Raw genomic sequence first — 24,566 nt, forward strand, 5'->3', positions numbered from 1 at the left:
CGAAAAGAACACCTCTTGCCTGCCATCAGTGGTTATGAAGGCGGCCATGTGCATCATACCTGTTGGAAACAAAGAAACTGCAATTCTTTGGGCCAAACATGCAGTCAGACCAGCCAAGAGCAGCCTACAAACACCTTCCAAATGTCAGAAAGGTTGCACAAGTGCCCTCGATTTCTGACATCAACAAACAGGCAGGACCCGACCTTTGGAGCTAAGCTCTCCCCACGCTCAACCCACCACAAGCTCATCCTGAAATTAGTCACTGCCTTCGTGTCACAGTCTGCTAAAGTCTTCCTCAAACTATGTTACTCTGGCCCCAGGGTTATGACATGATGGACTGAGCATACAGCATGAACTATTTACTGCTTCTGAGTAACACCGACAAAAAGCACCTAATCCTTTCGGGGTCAGGAGTCCTTAAAACACTGAACTTGTACAGGGATGGATCTTGTTGCATTTTTTGGCGTGAGAGATTATGTTATCAGTCAGGCTACCTAAGGCATGGGGAAATATTATGCTTACTATTTCAGCTTTGTTTTTCCTGCAAGTATAAAGAAAAACGAACAAAGAAAATCCAACCACAAAGCGCCCCACTTCCACAGCACTCGATTAACACCAGTTGGAAATGAGCAGGAAGCTGTGCTTGGACGTGTTACAAGCTTAGTTACATGCAGCTATTAATTAACAGCTCTAAAACAATTTAAATTGTCCACTAAGGGAGGAAAAAAAATAATAGTATGTGTAACATCCACTGTGGTAGAAACCCAGACACTGGAGACAGAAGTTTAAAACACTGATCTTGATTGCCAGTGGTGAGGTTGTCACAGCAACCATAATTCAGCTTCATGAATATGCATTATGCTGAAATCTATTTTTTTCCAAAAGAGACTACCGTGTCACTCAGCACCCGACATGAAGCTGCCTAGGCGATGGACCAGTGCCGTACAATGAAAGTGATTTGTCTTCAAGATTTTTGTCCTGGCTGGTGCAGGCAGAAGGGCTGGGGGAAGCGGGGTGTCACAGGACACGGCCGCACAATAAAGGTGGCAGAACGCGGCTGTAGGACTTGCTTCTGGTCCTGCCCCTGCCACAGAGTTCTTCAGACATATTCGGCAAACATCTCAAGCTGAAGGGTCCCAAAATGACCCAAGCAATCACTGCAAAGGTTTGGACCTGTGCAACCTATTGGTCTTAATCCTTCAGTAACCTGGGGATGAGCTTTGAAACAAACCAAAGGAGGCATCTCCAGTGCCCCTCCATGGAAGGTGGGGCTGCTACTCCCACTGCTAGGGACAGTCCCCAAGGCCACTTGAAATTTGTGGGCCTGGACTTGATTTCCACTGGGAAGTTGTGGGAGGCACAGAGGGGACATCAAAAAGAACACAACAAAACCATACACACATACCTGTACAGGTCACACACCCATGTGAAGAAACCCAGAGCAGGGACAATTGCGACTAAGCAGCTGTGGTAGGTGTACTTTGTACTTAATCCCTCACTTAATGTCCCAGTTGGAAAAAAATGCACTGCCAAAATCACATCCCTTCCTCATTACATTGACGCCCTACACACCTGTGCTGCTCATTCATCATGAGACATAGTACTAACAAGGTACGTTAAATCAATTCCTCTGTACATTGATAAAGTGGAAATTCCAACTCCCAAACCAGGAAGATAAAGCTCATTTTTACCTCGTGTGAAAAAGTGAAATATTTACTATTCCATCTAAAAAGCACCACCACAAATACCCTGCAAGAAAACCACTTTGCCTGCAGACAAGCTCAAGTGACAGGAGAAGCCCACAGATTCAAACCACAAGTCAACAGGCAGCCTCTCAGCATTTTTGTTTTTATCTCCTCTGCCCCTCGAACACGGCAAATAATGGTCCAAATAGGTAGCACATAGTGACAGGAGTAAAAGCTTCTCCTCCTCCAGGTGAAACACTTCCATCCCGGTCACCAGCTCCCACCGCTCTCCCCTCAGTGCCTCCTGGTCAGGCATGCTGGAGCCTGAAGCCAGCTCAATCGCAGGCTGGCACCGAAGGGAGCAACCCTCGTCACTTCTGCCACAGCCTTTCTGTCACTTGACCACTCATGCGGTTTATCAATTCACTGCTGATCCAACTAATTTGTGTTTGTTTTCTGGCAGGGTCGGTTTAACCAGAGCAGACAGCCATTCAGGCTCACTCGTGGTTGTACACAGCGTTGGAGCTGGCGTGCCTCCCTCACAGAAAAGGTTTCTGGTCATGGGCTGAGGGAGAAAGTATCCCGGTACAGCAGCCACCTGCACCTAAATCAAGTTAAACAGCTGTGAAACCTCACCCTGAAGACAATGTTTATGAGGCTGCTATAAGGCACGTTTCAGAAGTCAGGCCTACGCCAGAGCTTCAGCCCCTCTGAAGGACAGAGGGGAAGCCTGTCACAGCATTACATGGGCAAAATGCATTTTTCGCTTCCTCTCTCTGACTGCTTTTTGCTTGCTGGTCAGGATGGGAAGACGAGAACATCACCAGCTCAGCAAGAGCCTCCTGGATGACAAGGCCCAGCCAGCCCGGCTCTGGCCCAGCTCCAGCCAAGTACAAAGCCAGGGCCCAAGTTCTGCCCATAAAAGCAAAGGGACCAGGGGACTGGGGGGACATCTAACATGGGCTAAGGTTAGGTTTTCACGGCGTGCATCTCCTTTTCCACTCTTCTAAAGGAAATACACGAAGACTAGCTTGACATAACACTCGGAATAAAGTTGGCCTTTTATACTCTGCTTTAAAATAAACATTTGAAGTTGGAAGTACACATACTGGCATGGAACATCTTATTCAGACTAATAAGTTTATTATGAAATGTGATCACTACACTGTTTAAAAAGTGAAAGTCCTGTTAGCACTGAGGAAGAATTTTCATTCTATCACTTCGAGTAAACAAAGTACAAGTTACTGAGACTAGTGCAGCTATACCTGTTCAACACTGACCACATATTTCCATGATCTGAACCACACAGTCATCATCTTTTAATGATAAATACAGATAAATTAGAGGAGTACAGTAACTAAACACACCATGAAAAATGAACCATAATCCAGGCTTAGAGAAAGGCATTTTGACAACAGCCTGCCAAGAGGTATGAAGAACAGTTTTGGACCTCTTGGAGCAGTCTCTCAGCAGCAGGCAAGAGCTTCATCTGCTCTGGGTGATTGCTCGTAGCTCACCCAGTAATCTTCAGAAAGAGACCAAAAGCATAAAATCTGAAGTGCAGTTTTTTATTTTCCAATAAATATTGTGCTTTGCTATTCTTTTTTAAAAAAAAAAAGAGAGAGTGCTAAGAGCTACATGTATACATTTGCAGCAGGACACAGCTCACTGCAAATGACTGAAGTCTGGCTAACACAGTGCTCTTCAGCTCAGCACAGCTGAGAGCATGCAACTCACTGCTCAAACAGAAGCCTGTCGTAGCCCTTACAACACCTTGCACATCTTCACACGCGCCACAGTGCCAAGCTACCTAAGTATTTTATTTCCTCTCAGGTCAAAACCACACAAAATGAGTTACTGACCTATCACACGAAAGACTACAGATACATAATTGCTATGCTAGATATACAATGATAAAATGAACTCTCCTACCTTTTTGTTCACAAATCAATCAAAGTTCATAACCCCAAATCATTCAGTTATTATGGGTACCACACTGACAAGGTGGCTAAGGGCCATCATACAGAGTAAAGCAAGACAGTTTACTTTGAGGGGCTTTGCACAATTTAGAGTGAATTCAGCAGAAACCAACATTAACAGTTTTGTGAGTAACCGAAGTTACACATATCATTAATCCATCTAGGTATGAATTTTCACAAAAAGGCTTCAAGGATGTGGTGATTCTGAGTATAGTACTGCATAACTTCTGCCAACTTGAGCTATTCTACTGCAATCTGAAAAAATTATTAAGCCTCTGAAATATCTCTAATACAAAAATAAAATATATCAAAAATTAACAAGTGTTTGAGATGTGCCAACTACAGAAATCAATGATGAATTTCCTCTCATAAGTAACAATGTTCAACATTTCTGGTACATAAGAAATGAATTACACACAAGCTAGCACATGTCAACTATAACCACAGTACAATTAAAAATCTTAATTTTCCCTCCTATATACAGGCCTTGAGTTTATAAATTATGTGTATAATCCCCAAATCCCACATATTTCTATGAAAGAAACAGTGCCATATCTCATTCTGTTCCTTCTTCCTTCCTTCTCCTTCCAACAGAAACCTGAAAACGCTCCTGCAGTTGATGCTACAGGCATAGAAGGAAGGGGGCTGGAAAAAATAAATCACTGCATAGATTAGGTAAGTACACAGCGTTGTAATTCCTCATTATGTCAACTTCTAAATGAAGGGACACGAAGCATTGTGGAAAAACCTACACAGATATGTGAAAGGGCACCATGTGAAAATGCTGTGCTGCACAACATATCTAAGAGGGATTTATCCAAGTACACTAACTGAAGGAATAAGCAGCAAGTTTCATACAGTAAATCTTCCTTCAGACAGCAGCTTAATTTTTGGCAGTCTGTGCTATCCAGCAGCTCAGAGGAGCAATGTAAACTATTTCTTCAAATCTTATCACAGAGTACAACATTCAAGATCAAAATCCCACCAAACCAATGGAAAAGTATACAGCAGCTCCTCTGGGCAGAACTTGCCCACTCTGGAAAAAAACCTCCTTCCTTATCACACAGCTTGGGAAGAGATTAGAGGAATATTTACCCCACGTGACAGAGTTTGGAAATAACAGAGAAAGTTGTTACACAAGAAAGCACCGTACTTGTCCTCTAGGTGTCATGGACCTCTTTTCCATTTCTTCACTGCATCATTCTCCAAGTAAATCCATTTGCACTGTTGGCACATTGGCTATAACCAGAACTGAATCAGAGCACCCAAAACACAGTTCTGATTTCTGGACTGCAATTAATTGTTTAAATAATCTGGCTACTTAACACACTTCTCTAAAAACAATGAAATTGCAGGCTTCAGTTTGGAAAACTCTGCTGTTCAAGCTAATCTCTGTTACAGGGACAAGCCTCCGTTCCCTCAAATTTCCAACCAAATCATTCCTTCGGTATGCAGAATATCTGTTCTTGTCCCCACACTACTTAGATTAGCACTCCTAAATTAAAAAAAAAAAAAAAAAAAAAAAAAAAAGCTTTTGCTTTAGGTTGTTACAAACCTGTATAGACACAGCAGGTAACAGAGCATCCAACCCGATGAGAAAGTAGAGGAGCCACAAGGAATATAAGTGCCCACTACCCTGTACATTAACTCTCTCAGTAAACCGCCTGGGTATTCTAGCTTAACTGCACACCTTTCAGTTCACATGTTTATTTTAACATTCTTTGCACAGCAAAATTCAGTGGGAATCTTTGCCCATGGATCTGATTCTCCCAAGAGATACATGTATCCTGCGTTTTGTCTTTACCTTCCTTATCAACTGTGGTTAAAAAAAATTAAAAAGCCAATTTTGGTGATACCACTAACTGCTCTCAGCAGAAGACAGACACCAGAAATGCACACATGCTGACAGTTGTGACTTGTTAAATAACCAGCTGGCAGAGAAATGTAAACATTAGGCCCCGCAGAGATTGTTCCCTGCCCCATTAACAATTTTAGATATATAATGACAACACAAGCCTGTGCTGGGAAGTGCAATAACCTCACAAAGAATGACAGAGCAAGCAAGCCAGATACTTGTAAGGAAATACAGAGGAGAGGATAATAAATAAATAAATAAATGACTCCAGTAAAGTTTCCCACACATTCTTGTCTTTTCTCCCAAATTTTATTAGTTCACAAAACCAAATCCATCAATTTGGCATTTTGCAAACAAAAATTAAAATACCTCGTCACTCAAAACACTCAATGACACAAACAAACACCCGTCAGCAATCACCACCCACTGCAGACACACACAGCTCAGCTCAGTTGTCCACCTTCGGCAGGCTGGCATACGTAACTACATATGTGACCAGTGCAGAAGAGGAGGGGAAAGATGAAAATACACAGCTGTATTCTACAAGGAGGCAACTCTAAGACTTTGCCAAACCCTCAAAAATATGTTGAACTATTGGCCATCACAAGGCAATGAATTAAGACCTACAGTCTCCTGAGTCACCTTCTTTAGGGGGGGTACTCAGCAGCAAAACCTTTTCTTCCCCCTGCTTTTTTTCTTCCGTGTCACTCTACCGTGACACTCAAACTCCACTCCAGGTACTGCAGACTCTGGGACAACAACCAGTTTTCACAGTCAGGCCTGAGGCATTGCCAAAATCCTGAAACCACCTCAAAAAAGCGCTCTGCAACCAGTGCTTGTTTCCCATGGTCTCATCGCTCAGTCAGGTCCAGGTCAGTTTCCAGCAAAGACTGAAGAACCTCTCCAAAAGTTCTGTGACTAGACCTTTAGTTCAAGCAATTTTGTATACAACTTTGAGATCAAAAATGTAAAACCATAGCAGTTTCTAGTATTTAATGTAACAGCCTTCAGCTTTTTTACCCGGCTTTCAAAGAGCTTATGACAATTATTCTTCAGGCAACCACGTAAGAAACAAGTCTGAATAGACTCCTTTTAAATTTTCAAGCCTCCTTAAAGCATGCACAGAGTTGAGGAAAACTGAACAAAAAATTGCACAACTTCAACGAAACACAGAAATGATGCATTACATAAATCTGTAAGAAAGGTACAAAGCCTCCTCCTAACAACTAACTGGCCAGCTGAAGCTATTACCTTAAACTAGTCCAGTTCTCATTAATTTGGCTGCATTGGTAGGAAATTAACATTTTAATGGCACTTGTTATATCCTACTGCCTCGTAACAGCAGATGTTTCCAGTGGCAAAATAAAAATTATACAGAGTTATCAACTACATTTTTGAAGCTGCTAAAACAACTGGAACAAGTTATCTTGGAGCAGGTCTTTAAATAAATCAGGGCACATCAACATATCGAGCTCTATTCCCCTACTGACGGGGAACCTACTGTTGGCTGCACCACTGAAGGGTAATTTTGTGCTAAGTGGCATTTCTCCCCAGAGAAGCCGGTTCCTCTCTCGATACAGCCATATTAGCAGTATTTCAACTGCATCTCAACACAAAATGTACTGGACACAAGGAAGAGGCAGAAACGAGCTCTGCCCGTCTGCTTTTTTTGATCCCAGACATGAAGTAACCCATGAAGCCAGCGCTGTTAGTGCTTAATGGATCAGCTCCTCAGAGAGTTTCTTAACCAAGCCTGCACACGCAGGCGGGCCTAGCACACTACCTGCATGCTCTGTTTCAAAACAAAATATTTCCCTGTCACAAACACACCAGGAACCCAATCAGGTTGCTAAAGCAATATAAATCGCATGACAGTAAGCAGTAACCTGGCACATCACGATGGCTTCAGACCTGAAATAGAACTAAATTGACTCAAAAAAAGCACAATGGATAGTTTAGTAATGAAGTAAAGAAACCAAGGTAGAAGGAATGTGAATAGGACTAATTCAGTCATCATTTCAATCAGACGAGCAATTTAAAAGGCAGATAAAGGATGGCATTTATACGTCTGCCTCTAAGACTGGGACGAGGGCCAGAATTACACTGCTTGAGCTGACAGGTGTGTTTATGCCATGATGACAATTCAGTCAGTAATGATAAAGGTAAAAAAAAGGCCTAAGTTGTTGAAGAAAAAAGCCATATACAGACGATTTATCTTTCTGAACAGTCATAGTTGGGTGCTGGTAAAGGAAGAAGCAAGAAGAGTTGTTCCCTGCACACACAAGCCACAATAAAATCATTTGAGTTGCACACATTTCAAAGCCTCAAAATGAGAGATTTTTGTAGAGGTGCCACCCTTCTTTATCAGAAAGATAAAGAATTCATCTCAGAAGCTCTTCTTCTAAAAAATGCTTTATTTTTCAGGTCAAAAGTCCTAATAAAGACTCCTTCCAGCTCTGTCTTAGTGCTGGTCATTTCATTAACAGTCAAATATTTAAACCTGAGGATTTTAAGAATTTAACCATTGACTTCACTTTTCCAGAGAAATTCTAAAAACTTAATTATCGGTCACACTCAAATTCTGATCTGGGGGTAGCAAGGCTTTTGTTTACACTGTACAAATGTTTTAACAGATACAGTCTCCCAAAGTCATAGAAACAGAGCTCAAACTTTTTTACATTAAATATGCTGAAGACTGCAGGACAAGATCAAACTAGTAGTGAACTCTCCCTAATGCACCGATGGGCTGAGGTCAACTGCATGAAGTTCAACAAGGCCAAGTGCCGGGTCCTGCACCTGGGGTGCAATAACCCCAAGCAGAGCTACAGGATGGGAGAGGAATGGTTGGAGAGCTGCCTGGCAGAGAAGGACCTGAGAGTGATGGTTGATAGTCGGCTGAATATGAGCCAGCAGTGTGCTCAGGTGGCCAAGAAGGCCAACGGCATCCTGGCTTGTATCAGGAACAGTGTGACCAGCAGGGCTAGGGAGGTGATCGTCCCCCTGTACTCAGCTCTGGTGAGGCCACACCTCGAGTACTGTGTTCAGTTTTGGGCCCCTCGCTACAAGAAGGACATCGAGGTGCTTGAGCGGGTGCAGAGAAGGGCGACGAAGCTGGTGAGGGGCCTGGAGAACAAGTCCTATGAGGAGCGGCTGAGGGAGCTGGGCTTGTTCAGCCTGGAGAAGAGGAGGCTCAGGGGCGACCTTATCGCTCTCTATGGGTACCTCAAGGGAGGCTGTAGCGAGGTGGGGGTTGGCCTGTTCTCCCACGTGCCTGGTGACAGGACGAGGGGGAATGGGCTTAAGTTGAGCCAGGGGAGTTTTAGGTTAGATGTTAGGAAGAACTTCTTCACTGAAAGGGTTGTGAGGCACTGGAACAGGCTGCCCAGGGAAGTGGTGGAGTCACCATTCCTGGAAGTCTTCAAAAGACGTTTAGATGTAGAGCTTAGGGAAATGGTTTAGTGGGGACTGTTAGTGTTAGGTCAGAGGTTGGACTCGATCTTGAGGTCTCTTCCAACCTAGAAAATTCTGTGATCTGTGATTCTGTGATTAATCTCTGATTTGGATATATAATATATAAAGTGAAAAAAATACATAATTCTTAACTACATTAGAAATTCCAGGAGGCCCATGTCTTTGTCCAAAAACCAACTTTGGAGCACCAAATTTGCTGAAAGGGGAATAGCGGAAGGAGGATAAGAGAGGAAGATGACAACTTTTGATTTCTTCATTATAGGTATCTGGGGTTTTCGCCCACCTGCAAGATCTAGACAGGCTGACTAACCTTGAACAGGGACTTGAATGGCTGTAAATAAGAGCCCATCTTCAGCAAGGCCTAAGTCACAGGATGGAGGTGACAAGAAACAGGGACTGAAAGCCATCAGGATTAAAAAATATATAAATACATAGCAAAAAACAGTTCATATCTTATGCCTGCCAAACCTTTCAGTTTATTGGATAGTATAAAACCTTCAAAAGCTAAAGAGCAGTTTTAATCAAGGACTGTTCTGGGGTTTTACTGCTGTACTCAACTCTGATGGCCTGCGGCAAAGCAGAGGCATCAGGCCTCCAAGTGCTGCATTATAAAAGTAGAAGAAAAAACATGCCCTGCTACAAATTGTCCTTCAGAAGAGGTAACCACACCACCCAGAAGACATGTAAGAAAGTTTGTCTGGTCTTGAAAAGTACCTTCAGGGCCAGCAAGTGGAAAGTCTTCTGGGTACCTGAGAATCAAGTCAAACAATAACATGTGAAAGCTGGGCCCAATCTGTGTTATAATTAGCCCTATGACCTTTGACTAAAAGGTCACATGAGTTTATATATCAAAAATAAAATAAAATGAAAAAAACAAGCTTTTGGAGAAAAGATTGGGCATATACTTTGACAAGGCTACAGAAGAGGTCAGTCCATACTGGCATCCCTACACAAGGATGCATGCAAGATCCCATGGGGGCACATAAGAAGCTGTCTTCCCTCAGTAATGGTAGTACTACTGAACCACATGGCACTGAATCCCCTTAAACATAGGGTTTTTCTTTAGCTGGCTGAGTACAAGACGAGCTTTCCATGTCACCTTGCCAGGGAGAGTGCTTTGCTGTTCCCTGTGCCCCAGTTACAATGCTCACATTCCTCTTGTCACTGTATTTGGCAAAAATCCTTTTAGTTTAAGAGTTGAATCTGCTGGTTAATCTTCGTATGAAAACAAAAGGAAGTTTATTCAAATGATGATCAATCCGTAAGTAAGAAAATACGTATGGCAGTAGCAGATAATCTACTTCAAGCGTTGGCGTCTGGTATTTCCTCCATGGTTCAGAAGCACCAGCAATGCTTATACTTCCTAAATACGGTTCCTCATCTCCTGTTTCAGATAACAAGCAAGCTGTGGTTAGCCAGTCATCTTCGGGGTCCAGCCCCTTCTTAGCATTTCCAGCAGATCTGTCTTTACCTACTTTTCTTCTGACATTTACAATAACACACTATTAACTTCATAACAACTTTGGCATTTATACAATTCATTATATCATGGACTTTAAAAAAAGAAGCCCTATGAAACATCAGTCTGTTTAACTACCAACACTTTGTTTAGCTGAAGCTTTTGAAAAGGGAGGAGAAAGTGGAAAAGCAAATCACCACCTATAAAGCAAACAGACACTTTTTTGCCCAAGTCCACATAGTGTTTCCAAAAAACCATCTAACACAATTGTTCACCAGCTAAGTACACACATGAAATTTTTGTGCCATGCGTGAGGTCTGCTGTAGCTCTCGGATAGCATGAGCTTCTAGCCAGCTGAGAACAAAGCCACCAGCGGGTAAGATAAACAGATGTAATTTGCTTCAGACAAAAAGAAACATAAACTGCATGGAAAGATTTTCCATGATTTAACAAAGACAATAAAAACTCACCAACAGCAGATTCTACAGTAATGAGTCACAGATAATAGCTTAATGCTTAAAGCTTATCTATAAAGAAAAAAAAATATTTATGCAATTACAAAGCATTAACAAAAAATAGGAAGGTACTTATAAATAGCTTCCATCTTCTCCAACTGTTTTTATCTAAGTGAAAACCAAAGCAGATACTGCACATTCAGGCTCACACACCACCAGGAAAACCAATCTGGAAATACTGGGCACTGTTCCTCCCTCAGAAAGCATATGTTGTCTCTGTTCTGCTTTACGAGAGGACTGCCAAGTGCCAGAGAGCTTCGCTGGTCAAATTCAAACTCCTAAGCAATGCAAGTTCTGTGTTCTTCCTACAAAATATTCCAAGAAATGGTATTTGTGACTTTTTTTTTTCCTAAGCATTTTTGTAAGGGGATAAGTAATCCAGCATTAAATGCAATCATTGTTAGCAGATCCCTCAAAAACTAGAAGATTGCTACTAGATAGAACAGGAAAAAAAAAAGCAGAAGTAGCTTTAGAAAAAAAAAAAAATCAGTTTTGTTGTAAAAATGATTTCTAATACAGAGCTTTCTGGGGAAATCAGAACTATCCTACTTAGGCAAGTTATTTCACATAACTAGAAGTAAAAATAAGAGCTGTTGAATGTGTATAATTTCTTCACACCCATAAGGAACTCTGAGAAGGGAAAGCGAAAAACCTATATAGTAGGCAGAGACCCTTTTAAAAGCTTTATACTCACAACGTTTCTCTGAAACAAAACAGGGCTAGCTCCAGATGATCCGAAGGAGACCACAGCCTTCACTTCTGCAGTGTTTTGTAAGCTCCTGACGTTAGTTTTAATTACTGCAAGTTTCCAGGAAACTCCTACAGTTCAAGCAAGACTTGGGAGTACAGCATCCTGTAGCAGCTGGCAGATCTCTTAAAGGATCAGCATGTCCAGTCCGTTGCTCTGCTTACTGGAAAGGACAGTCCTCATTGCGTGATCACAGTTTTTGCACGGAGTGTTGAGACCAAGCAGCATTTTACACAAAAGCAAGCTACGCTTCATTTTTGTACAAAAAGGGATCTCAGATATCCTGCAGTATCTTTTAGGTTCCTTTATAGATTAGCCTCTGAGAGGAGTTTGAAGATCTTGGATAAAAGAAGTGCAAAATACTACAAAGTTAATCAAACTGGAGTGGTTTAATGCTTCGCTTATTCCTACCCCAACCAATGACAGTATCTTTGCAAGATGATGCAAGACTTGTCCCTCTAAGGAGCTGTTTGTTAGTATTATTATCTGATGAGCACAGTCTGAAGTTGTCCTAGCCGTGGTCACACAGGGATGCTTAGGATGTATTGCTGCTCTCAAGCTCAGAGCTTCACAGCCACCTTTGTCCCACACAAACAGGATGGCTGCTGGCTGAAATCGCGCTCCTTGGCTCCGGGCAGCACTGGGAAGCAGTCAGGAGCTTCACGGATGGGACACGCAGACAGCTCCCTAAGTATTATTCCTCATTCCAGGAGGGAAAAGGTGAGGAAGAAGAAAGGTGAAGAAAGCCCTGAACCCAAAAAAGTGAGCGTATCCCCAAGATAGGATCTTGGATTACAAATCGCCTTGCATCTTGGTTTTAAATCAGGTAGTCACAGCTGTATTCATCAAGGACTACTTAAGAGCAAGGACCGTCACACTGAAGGTAAATAACATTTCATCTTCTGGTGTTGAACATGCTGTTTTTTTCCTGCTGCAACACAGCATCTTGTTGTGATAACTGCATCTTTTCCAAAATGCTCAGAGCCCAGGCCCAACAGCCCCAGAGCAGGATTTTAAAGGTATTTACAGACCGGTCTCTTCCCTGCTGCTCAGACCTGCGGAGCCTAAGCTGGGCACACCACCCTCTCCAGGCAATGCAGAAAGCAAAAAAATCACAAGCTCCAGGCAGCACCTTGTCCCTGGCACAAAACCTGTGCTGGGTCCTACTTTTGCAGCGATGTCTGGAAGAGCAGCTTACGCCTGAAGCACAGGACCATAAGGCTCCAAAGATCTGGAGTAAATTGCAGGGTTTTGACTCCCACATTGGTCCTCACACAACTCGGAGGGACCGACCTCAAAGCTGTACAGCTACAGACATCAGCTGGCTCTACCAAAAGCAAGTGGGAACACAGAAATCCTTTTCAGCAGCACGGGCTACGCACGGCCTTCAAAGAACATTTCAAGAACTCCTTCTCCAGAGGCTCTGCATTTCCCCATCCCTACGGCTGTGATACTCCTTAAACACTGCAGACAGTTATAAATCCACATGCCCCTGTACAGCACTGCCACACTTCCCCAGCAATGACAAAGTGCCTTTAACCTTGAGAAGCACAGGAGGTTGTTTAAAAACGCAGCTACGGTGCACACCTGAGAACACAGATGAAATTCAGAGAAAGGGGAACAGAAACACACAAACCATTTCCTGAGCGTGGGATTTCAGGTAGTAAAATCAGTGGTGTGAGACGGGAAGACTTTTTTTTTCCCCCTGAAGATGGCTCCAGAGCTAAAACACTTGCTCATGCTATTTTAAGCAGCTCCCTTTCACATTCGCATTTCTAATTTGAAGACTCCTCTTTACAAAAGTTAAGCTAACGATAAACTTTAAGTTATGAAATAAACGCTGCTTTAAGCATCTGAAGACATTCGGGGATCCTTCACTGAAAGCTCAGAGATTAACTTTCAGCCACTGAGACTTGGTTGGTTTCCAAACCAGTGAATTTCAAGTGTTCTCCCTATAAGTAACCTTATACCTGAAATGAATATTGAAAGAACAACTGGCTTGTACAGGATGGCAAAAATGCCAAGCATTAGTAATGCCAGATACTAATAAAAATCCCTGACAGTCCTACCAAGAGCTCTGATAGCATGGTTATAGCAGCTGGAAACTAATTGAACTCAGGCACTAATTGTATGCATCAGGCCACCATAGAATGCATGGCTTTGTTCTCTTTAATTAAGATAAGTACAGACCTCTCATATTATGCCGTTATTTTCAGGGGACTACTTTGGAAATCTAAAATGCATCTGTTAACCATTGCGTTTGGACACAGAGAACTGCTGACTACTTTTTCCACATTATTTTGTTATGTCCCTTAAGGAAGAAATTCTTTACTCTGAGGGTGGTGAGGCCCTGGCACAGGCTGCCCAGAGAAGCTGTGGATGCCCCATCCCTGGAGGTACTAAAGGCCAGGCTGGATGGGGCTTTGGGCAACCTGGGCTGGTGGGAGGTGTCCCTGCCCATGGCAGGGGGTTGGAACTGGGTGGGCTTTAAGGTCCCTTCCAACACAAACCATAATTCTGTGATTTAAGATCTTCAAAAAACAGCTTAGTCAACTCCATATAGATATAAATGAGGGGACACTCAAGAAACAAGAGTGTCCCCTCCCACAGGGTTTGATGAGAATCCCATGGATGGAGTGGTATTTCACACTTCATTCCTTTTCTTATTCCCCTCTCTCCCTCCCATTTATGAGTAGCGTTACTTGGCTGTCAATACTCCACTAACAGATTTACCCCTCACCTGAAGCACTGACCCAAAAATAAAATCCCTGTTTCTAAATGTTACATTCAACACTGACTACAGCTACCCATGTGAGCGTACAAAACAGATGTGGCAGAAAAAATGTCTGAACTTCACCGTGTTTACTTTATAAGACAGATGTTCACCTTCGGGCATGCCAAAAGGGAGACTCAATAAAAGGGAGACTCAATAGCAAGTATCCACTAACAGCCAGGTGAGCCCTGATGGACTAAAACACAGCGTGGGGTGGCTGCTGCAGAGCCAGAGCAGCACCCAGCAAAGATGTGCCCACACAACCATAAGCGAGCGCTCACCCAGAACTGGAAGGTGTTAAGTTTTAGACAGAAGCCCATATGCACACAACCCGAGGAACACATACCCATGTGACTCAGTGTCTAATGATGACAACTCCTAGGCATGTGCATCCCGCAAACCGAGTCATAAATCCCTTAATCACAGGTCAAAAGATGTACCAATGTCTGCATCGACGGGCTCAGGAAAAGAGGGCTGAAGCGTCTGTTGTTGTTTTTTTTATTATTATTTTAAACTGGAGACGTCAGCTCCTGCGGAAGGGCAGCAGCACTCAGAAAGCTGCATCACCAGGGACTTAGCAGTGACCACTAGGACCTGCATCCAGAGAAGAGAAAAAACGCACGCTCAAAATTGACTTTAAAAGTCACTTATTTTTTTATGGCATGCAAGGAAATAAAGACTAATTTGCATCAGTCCCTGAGACAGCTGGAACAAGCTCTACTCCAAGCCTGATGCACTCTTGATAGCATATTTACCTAGGACAGGCAACACGTTCTCAGCAGGCACTCGCAAAGAACTCGCTGCAATAACTCAGGATTTGTAAGAAGCTGCCTCTCAACTGAACTGCAGTTTCCATTCAGGTGGAGACACAGTTGTCAAACTAAAAGTAAACCAGACAACTGCAGGCATTCTCAAAGCATGTTTAAAAAATACCGCTATCCAACATACCCAGCGGGTTTCCTCCTCATTAACACGGGTAAGAACTGAAGACACGTGGCGACCCAGGATGCAAATAGAAAGAAATTTTCCAATGCACCTGAAGAAGTTAGGAGTCTTTACCTTCCACTGCTCTCAGAAGCAAAGAGCTGCATCTTCAGTCATATAAGCATCTCTGAGGATCTGGTCTCCTAAATCAGGAATTAAATCTACAACTACCAGAGTGTAAAATAGGAGAAAGTGTTAAAGGGTGGAGGGGGAAAAGAACAAGATAGCCACAAATAACGTACATATTACTAACCACAGATAAGGTACTTTTGATTTGCATTTGAACGCTACTCTTTAGCCAAGGCAAGAAGATCTACTGTGCAAGGGAAACTGTACCATTAAGACAAAGAAAAAACCTAGCCCTTCCTCTCTGCGAAGACTGCAGAGATTGTTAATATTTATGAAGCCTGAAGTGCCTTCAAAGACTTCTTACTTCATTTCCTTATGTCATACCAAAAAGCAGCACTAACTCATTTCAATTTTAAGGTAAGATCACCACTGAAATCTTACTGGTTTAATAAATTCTGACCTCCCAGGAGGAGGCTCAGCATCTTTGCTTCGCCCCCCCACATCCATACGACTGACAACGACCATGAGATGAAAAGAGAAAACTTGCATTTTTCAGAGACTTTAGAGATCAAAACGCATAAATCCCAACATCACCACCCAAAAGCTAGGTTTAACGGCTGTATCACCATGCACAGGCTATTTCATAGATCAGCTCACAAACGTGCAAGGCCTCGATGGTGGCAGCAAGAGAATCTCTTTTGAAAGGCCCTTATGGAGCAAGACTGTCAGAAGCTTTTCCTGCACTCAAACCCTGTGTCACGAAAACAACGCATTAGAGGAAGGCATCTCTGCTTCTGCAGTACGGATCCTGCCGTGCAGGCAGCATTTAACCCAGAAAAATAAATCCATGTAGGGAAGAAAAGGAACCAGTATTGCAGAATAAAGCTAGGAAGTTGTAAACATTATCTGGGCCAGGCACAGCCAGGTTTGGACAAGAGGGCCTGGAATGCAGGATGGCAGATTTTCTGCACCTAGTACTGGGGTCTTCTGGTAATAGCCAGAGCTTTGGAAACTCTGAAGTTGGAGTAACACTGATAAGCCTGACAAATACTGGGGTGAGGTGAAGGAGAAAGAGATCTGGAGCAGCCACTGAATAGCTACGTAGCTGCAACCAAAAATTAAAAAATAATTTAAAAAAAAAAATCAGCAAGGTCCTCAGGCATTGCTAAACAGTATTTATTTTCCATACCTGTAAGAAAGAAAACATCACAAAATGTGATCTGTTACGTCTTAAATAAAAAGACAATCATCACAGATCTTTTAAAGGAACCATCTGCCACACAAAACACTGCCTCATATTTTCCAGAATTGCGGTGACTGATTCAAAACGAAATGGTGATTTTTCCATGATCACGTGCCGTGAGATGGGGTCACTGTTAATTTTCCAGCAGATCTGTCGTCGTTTTGGAGGTTAAATGGTTAATGCTCCTTCTTAGTTTTGGAGTCTCTGTATTGAAGAGTGAGTGCTGAAGCGCCAAATGATGCCGAAGACACCGCACACATACAGAGCATTATGCACAGCGTTTCCTATTCCAGAGGTTTATCAACCTAACAGCAACACCAATCATTTTTTAAACACTGCAGAAGCTCCCTTACCAAAACCAAATCCATTTTCCCCCCTCCAAGCCTGCTATTATCCACCAACATCCAATGCCTGCCATCCAATATCACACACACGCACTCTCATGAGGAACTTATGGTCGGTGTCCACAAGCCCTGAGCATCACACACCGGGAGGAGGGGAAGGGGCAGTGCCCAGGAGCTGCCCCTGCTCAGCCAAGAGGCTGAACGTCGCGGGGAGCTCACACCTAGCCAGGGCTGCCCCAGCCCCCTGCGCGTCCCCCCTCAGCAGGGCTTTCTCCTCCGAAACCGGGTTTCCCTGAGGAGCCAGGAGAGGCTTTTCCCAGCTGCTGCCCTTAATTCCTCCCTCCCCCACAGGCATTTACGTCACCAGGCCTCAGCGATGCCGCCACGGCGGGCAGGCTGGCGCGGGCGAGGACAGCGGCGAGAGCCTGGGTGCCACCTTCACCCGGCCCTGAAGAGAGCCATGGGTGCACCCACCCCACAGCGGCACCCCAACCCCTGCAGCTGGCACCCCCCGACCCGCTGGGAAGAATGGGGCTCAGGAGCTCAAATTAAACACAAACCCATCGGCCCAACGCCACCCAGGTTGGTCCTACCTGCCGCTGAGCAGGACCACGTCCGAGAGGTGAGCGGCGGAGCTGGACGCACCGAGCGCCTCGTCCCGGCTCCAGCCGGGCATCGCAGCCCCAAGCCACCCCTGTTAGGGTGGAGAAATGAGCCCAGCAAGCTTGAGACCACCGCAGGAGAAACGGTGGGACCTCCCTCCGACTTTGGGGGATTTCTGTGCCATCTGATAGCCCCACACGGTGAGTTAATCTCCTATTTTATCCATCCCGCAACCGGCAGGTTAAAGATCCAGTAGCAGCTACAGAAGACGACGGGCAAGGACTAAACAAGCCCTCCCTTCTGAATGACTAGATATGACATTGAAAAAAATGAAAATAAAAAATGTTTAAGGCAGCTCACGTCCCTAATTCTGAGGGACAACACTACTCGTCGCACAGTAAAAATTAAGGCACGATGCTGTCGGGTAACGTGGAGCACTGGGATCCCCTCTTGTTAAATATTTCCCCTCCCCACCCTATCTAAACCATTATTGGGAACGCAAAGCCCAAGCACCAGCCCAGCATTTATGCCACGTTTGTACAAGCTTAACACAGCCACCCACCCCAAAACTGAGATAATGAAGCACGGCACAGAAACAGGGCAAAAAAGGATGGTATTTCCCCCAGCTTGCCCTGTAGGTGCCTCAAAGCCCTGCAACAACCCAGGGAAGCAGGCAGGAGGCCTGGGCTGGATGCACAGAGCTATAGGGCCCTCCTGAAGGGCTGGCAGCTTGCTCCAGAAACCAGCCTTACCCCAGGCTCTCCCACCGCACTGCTCCCGTACCTCGCTGGCTACTTGGGGCGAGCGTGTGGCTACTGCCCTACGGCCAGGCGGGCACGCAACGCCTCCGGCAGGCACAAGCAGGCAGCGGGGTGGCCGAGCGAGGTCCGATGGGGTCACCCCCACGCATTCACCCCCACCCCAAGCCAGCATCACGCCCACCCCAACGACCCCAAGCCCAAGCCACCCCCTCGGGGGCTGCGTTTGCTGCGTGCTCGGGGGCGGCCCCCTGAGCCCCGCTGGGGGCCGGGAACAAAAGCCACGGAGCCGGCTGCGGGCAGGAGGCGCCCGGCCGAGCTGCAGCCGCCTCTCCCCGCTCCGCTCCGCTCCGCCCCGCGGCTCTCACCCGGCTCGGAAATCGGAGCAAACTCTCATCCACGCTCCCCGCCGAGCCCAGGCCCGCAGAGCCGCTGGGCGCCCCCCTGGCTGGGTGCGCCCGCTCAGCCCCCGGCCCTGCCCGGGCGGCAGAAGGTGCCCGTCCTCCTCCTCCTCCTCCTCCTCTTCCTCTTTCCTCCTCCTCCTCCTCCTCCTCCTCCTCCGTGCCCAGCTCCCCGCGCAGCCGCCGCTCGCCGGGGCCGCGGCGGGAGCCCGCAGAGGAGGCGGGGGCGGGCGGGGGCGGGCGGGGCGCTCAGCCCGGCCCAGGGGCGGCCGCAAGGGGCGGCGAGCCCGGCCCCAGCCCCGGCCCCGGCCCCGGCCCGCAGCACCGGCCCCGCCGCAGAGCCGGCCCCGCCGCCACCAACACCGCCCCTACGAGGCCGGCCGGTGCTGGAGGCTCGTCCCCGGAGCTGGCTCAGCGGAGGAGAGCGGCCGGCCGGCAGGCAAGGTGCTGCGGGGGGCGGCGGGGCTGGGGGTGGGATGGGATGGACCCGGTGCACGCAGCCCGCATGGGGTCCGTGGGGTCCAGGGGGTGTGCTGGGAACGGCTGGGAGATGTGGAGGAGGCAGCGAGGGGCACAGCCCTGCTGGGTGTACAGCCCTGCTGGGTGTGCATCAGTGCTGGGTGTACAGCTCTCCTGGGTGTCCACACCACTGCAGGGTGTGCATCAGTGCTGGGTGTACATCCCTGCTGGGTGTACATCAGTGCTAGATGTATATCCCTGCTGGGTGTACAGCCCTGCTGGGTGTACAGCCCTCCTGAGTGCCCACAGCACTGCAGGGTGTCCAGCCCTGCTCAGCATGCACCACTTCTCCTGCATCACGGCTGTCTTCCCATTCACCCCGCTCCCCTTCCACCGCCAGCAAGGAGCTGCGAGGAGCCCTTTTCATTCACCATCCCTCCTCACATATCCCATCGCCTGTGTGCCAAGACGCAGGGAATGCGGAGACATCACCGCGCAGCATCACGCAGTTGTGTAAGGGGTTTGGCTCGGCCTCACTGCATGCCTCCAGCAGAAAGGAGCGAGCCCCCGTGTCCTGTAGGGTGCCCCCCTGCAGGCAGCAAAGGGCCGAGAGCTCGGTGCGTTTGCACTGCGGGTTTTGCTGGGTGCAGGGCGCTGGCACTGAGCGCCCTTCGCCCGTCTCGCATCATCTCACACCCTGTGCTCGTGCGGTGCCTCCGTAACTTTCCCCGAGATGGAGAATTTATGAATCGAGGGATGGGGGAGTGGATCCGTGGGGAGGCTGAGTCAGATCGGGAAAAAGCGACCGCCAAGAGAGGGGGTGCGATCGCCTGTCGCATTTACAAACACGGTTTCATTCATCCCCATATGTTGCTGCTGTTACTACTAATAAAGCCCTGGTGTCTCAGGCTGCTGCTGCCCCGGGAGCACTGTTTGATCTTCCCGGGGTTTTACTCTATAGCCTGCACAGCGTTTTTGTCATAGCGTGCTCTTTTCCCGGTGAGGTTGTGATTACAGTGAACCCATGCTAATCACAGGAGGAATTTGATGATATTAATGTGCTTCCCACACCCTCCTCTTTTGTTCCTATTATTTGTGGTGCAAAGGAGTGACGGTTTGGGTACCAGCAGCAATTTTTCCCTTTGTACTGGCAAGATTTGCTAATTATGAAAGCAAAACAAGCCTTTTCCCTGAGCGCACGCCCTTCTTGACTTCCTATTTCTTTCCTCAAGCTGCTAATGATACCCAGCTCCTACATGGTGATTGTGGAGCTGCAGGAAACCTCGATTCGTCTGCTGGAATATTTCTGCCGAAGCCTCTAGACGCAAAGGGAGCCAGAGAGCAAGGTCTGCTTCGGGCTTAATGGTGTCTAGGGCTTTATTCCCTGACAGGGAGGTGTAACTGCGGGGTGCACATTCATTAATTTAATCCAACATAGGGAAGGAAGAAGGATTGCAGGGGAAGAAAGAAATTTCTTCAAGTTCCAAATGTGAGATCGAAGTGGGAATTTCAGTGACCTTCGTGGTTCCTATTTTAGGCAAAAGGCCACAACCCAGCAGCATGGTACCGTTTGTCTTCTCCCGGGCCTCGTTGTTTCTCTCCTTGGTTTTACCTTTCACCTTGGTTTTGCCTTTCGCTTCCCAGGGCGTGACTCTGGGGCAGCCTCACCTCTTCCCTGCGGCTCCAGAAGCGCTCTTCTGGGCGGTGATTTTTCCTCCAGCTGCTCATTTCTCATCTCAGCTGTGCCAGGCCTGTCTTTCTTACTGCGACCCTCCATGTCTCTCTTCCCTACGTCTTATTTATCATACAATATTTCCATCTTGCCAAACATCCTACTGGTTATTCTACCTTCCCCCTTCTCTCTGCTTTTTGTCCACCCATGCCTTTTCTCTCCTTTTTGTCCCATTTCATGTATCCTTCCCCCCATCTTTTTTTTTCCTCCTCCAGCCTGTTTTCAATACCTTATCTTGCTCTCTTCTCCCTGAAATCTCTCTTCAGCCCTTACTTTGTCTTCCTCTTTACATTTTTCCCCCACGCTGTTCCTTTGTTCATTGTCCCTTCTCTGAACTGCCATTTACATACAGAGATGCCTACAGATATGTATGTGTGCTCCACTCCAGATCTTCCATTCTCCATCCAAAACAAAGAAATGACTCATGCTGATAGTCCCAGCCTATTGCATCTCTCTCCCAGGGCTGAAACCCTCTGCTCTTTGCCCTTCCTCAAATACACGTTATCAGCTGGACTGAAGAATTATTAACGACGTGGGAAATGTTCCCGAATTCAGAAGTGAACCTGGGAAGGCAGCTTGTTCGGGCTGAGCTGTAAGCAGGAGCCCGAGGAACTAATGGAATTTTCTTCACGTTTCTAAATCTGGTTTCAGTAATGAAAAATCTATAATATTAAATAAGGGATGCTGCTGTCAATTTAAATTTATCTTTGAAACCTGGACTGACCCAAAATAAGACCAAAAGATGCTTTTCTTTTTTTTTTTTTTTTTTTTTTTCCCAATCATCTCATTCTATGCATGTATTAATCCAATTTTGTGCAGCTATTTTGGGAAGGAAGTGCTTTTTTTCCTCACCAGGGCTGAGCTCTGCCCCTGGAAAGGGCTCTGTGCGGGGCGGTGAGACTGGGATCTTGGCTCGCCAGCTTCCCTTTCTTCTGGAGCCAGGGAGAGAGGAGGGCAATGTGACTGCAGGATCATAGGCGTTGGGTGGGAGACAGAATAAGAGATGCATTACCCAGAAATGCTATTTGAACCTCAGGTGGTGGGGGGGTGGAGTTGTTTAACAATATTTCTCCTTGACTTTCACTGCAGACAGCATCCTGGGGATCAAGGGCAAGCGTTAGATGTTGCTCTTGAAATAGGTCTCTTAATTTTGGCAAAACTGATTTATTAATTAAACCATTTTTTTTTTCTCTTTCAAAAAGCATAACATTAGCTGGCTGGAACGAACACAGCTCCATCCCACGGATCCCACCTCCGCCTTCTGGCAGCTTACCTGACTCATAAAGAGAGTGGGGGATTTTATATGCCACCTACCTCAACTCAACATTTCCCTTTGTGGTGAGAGTTAATCACCACGCTTGTCATATTATTGCACCGACCCTCCTGAAGATACGAGCTGTTGGGGGTGATCATTTATCTTTTGAACCATCCCGAAAGCTTCTTGTAGAACAGTTGTAGGGTTTTTTTCTTTTCTGAGTTAAGTGAGAATACATTGGTGGTCCATCGCAGCAAGTTTTTGTGGGCTAATTGTTAAAAATGGCAATTTATTGGGTTGACTCCAGGGTCAGGGAACAGAGAGTTTCCACTTGCAGAGGACTTGACTTTGATACGAGACGTGGAGGGTTCAGATATGTCAGTGGCAGGTCCTTCCCCAGGGTAATCCCAGCAGGAGGAAGAAGCTGTGGTGTTGTAGCCACGATGATGAAGGATTTTTGTTTGGAGAGTGAAGGTGATGTTTGTATTATATCAACTGCCAGAGTTGGAAAAATGGACATGCTTTTGGGCACAAAATCTTTCCATATAACCCATTTGTATAACCTATATAGTCCTCTCACTTGTGAGGAAAGCAATTATGTGTAGGAGACTGATCTTTGCCAGCAGACAGTACTGCAGGGAAGAAGGCATATAGATAGCAATGAGAACAAGCTGCAAAGGTGGCAGTACAATGAATACGGTCTGTGCAGGAGGCAATGGAAGAAAGGGGAGGGAGAACTGAAAATGCACCTTCAGCAGGATTGTTTAGTATTACAAAGAGGATGTGAATTAGCCTAGAAGGTGAGAGGAAGCTTGAGCAGAAAAGCAAGTGACATTTTTACAAAAGAAGTTGCTGAAATGAGATACAGGAAGGACAGAGAAGAAGGAACAGTTGGGACCACTGTGGATTTCGATGCATTAAGAAAACTCTTAGTGTGAAGGGCCAGAAAAAGCAAGGAGACAAAAAGAGTCTCCTTGTTCGTGTGCCACAAGGTCAGGCAGGATGCCTGATGAAGGAACAGAAATACCAAAAGAAGTGAACAGTTGACAAACGTGGATGAAGGAAGGGCGAGGATGTTGCTAAAATATCAGCAGAGAGGGAGAAGTGGCACCTTGGCCTCTATGGAACCGGGAAAATGGTTGGGCATCAAGTGGGGCGCTGCAAGACAGGAGGCAGTGAGCATCCTGGGACAGGCAACACGAGAGCATCCCATCGGCACTGAGCCCTCTGACCACCCCAGTAAAAACACAGATTATTTCCATTCTTGATGTGTGTAAGGCTTAAAATGCACTGCAGATACAGAGCTGTGTTCTGAAGGTAGGAACGCTGTATCTGTCTCCCCTTTCCTGTCCTCCACACCTCCCTTCTCCTACACCAAAATTAATTCCCCTCTTCTATCCTCTCATGCACGGTGGGTCCTCAACCCAGCTCCGATCATTTTCCTTATTGATTGTGCCTGCTTAATAACTGGGGCAGAACCCAAGGGCTCAGGAGTCCCCCATAAAGGTGTAGTTCTTGAAACCAAGGCAGTAATGCAATGCTCGGAGGGGCACCAGTGGCGAGGAGGAAGAGCAGAGGGCGAGCAGTTCACTGGAGGAAGAATCAGCTTGGGAAACCACAGCCGTGGGGAAACTAAAGGTGTGGAAGCCTCAGGAAGAAAACGAGCGTAGGAGGATGGAACCAGGGCTGGTTAAAAATAACAGCATGGTACAGATAATGTGACATTTTAAACCTGCTGCCTTTGAAAGCCCCTTTGTGTTTTGAAATGCAAGTCTTCATCGAGTTATGCTAATTACTGCTTACCAGCCAGGACCGCTGGCATCTGGGGCGATCACTTTGCCCACCAGCCCCTGTTTTCTTCACTAGTGGTTGCCACTTCAGCAGGGAGCTCTTTGCATTCTTACTTGACACAAATAGTGATGTATCCCTAATTAGGCTTTGATTTCTTTGGGAGAAGTCCACCTTTTCCAGCTTGTAGTGCCTAACACACTGACTCTACTTGATAATACTGACCACTACGTTAGAGCTGAATTAAAACACCACTAAAACACTACTCACACACAGGTTGTATGGTGTGGTGCAATTTGGGCATGAGCTAACCTGGCCTGAGACACAGTTTTTCCAATGTTTCTGGAGATCTGCAAGTTTTTCAGCCCCGTGGCTGTTCAAAAGGCAAAGCAGAGTGCTAGTCCCTGTACAAACGCTACGTGTTGAATGGGACCGAGTGGCTGCA

At 46.1% G+C, this 24,566-nt stretch overlaps 1 protein-coding gene across 3 annotated transcripts in view; it reads right to left on the reverse strand.

Annotated features, from left to right (window-relative positions):
* GRAMD4 (GRAM domain containing 4) overlaps positions 1-18,986 on the reverse strand; it is a 79,152-nt gene extending 60,166 nt beyond the window's left edge. For all 3 annotated transcript variants that reach the window (XM_084306060.1, XM_084306059.1, XM_084306057.1), the window contains exon 1: positions 18,855-18,986. In XM_084306060.1, the coding sequence (XP_084162186.1) occupies positions 18,855-18,883 (29 nt within the window). In that variant the 5' untranslated portion in view covers positions 18,884-18,986. The remainder of the gene's footprint in view (positions 1-18,854) is intronic.
* Positions 18,987-24,566: the final 5,580 nt, after the last annotated feature.

The sequence above is a fragment of the Netta rufina genome (genome assembly GCF_964035555.1).
Source record: "Netta rufina genome assembly, chromosome: 1".
Taxonomy (NCBI): domain Eukaryota; kingdom Metazoa; phylum Chordata; class Aves; order Anseriformes; family Anatidae; genus Netta; species Netta rufina.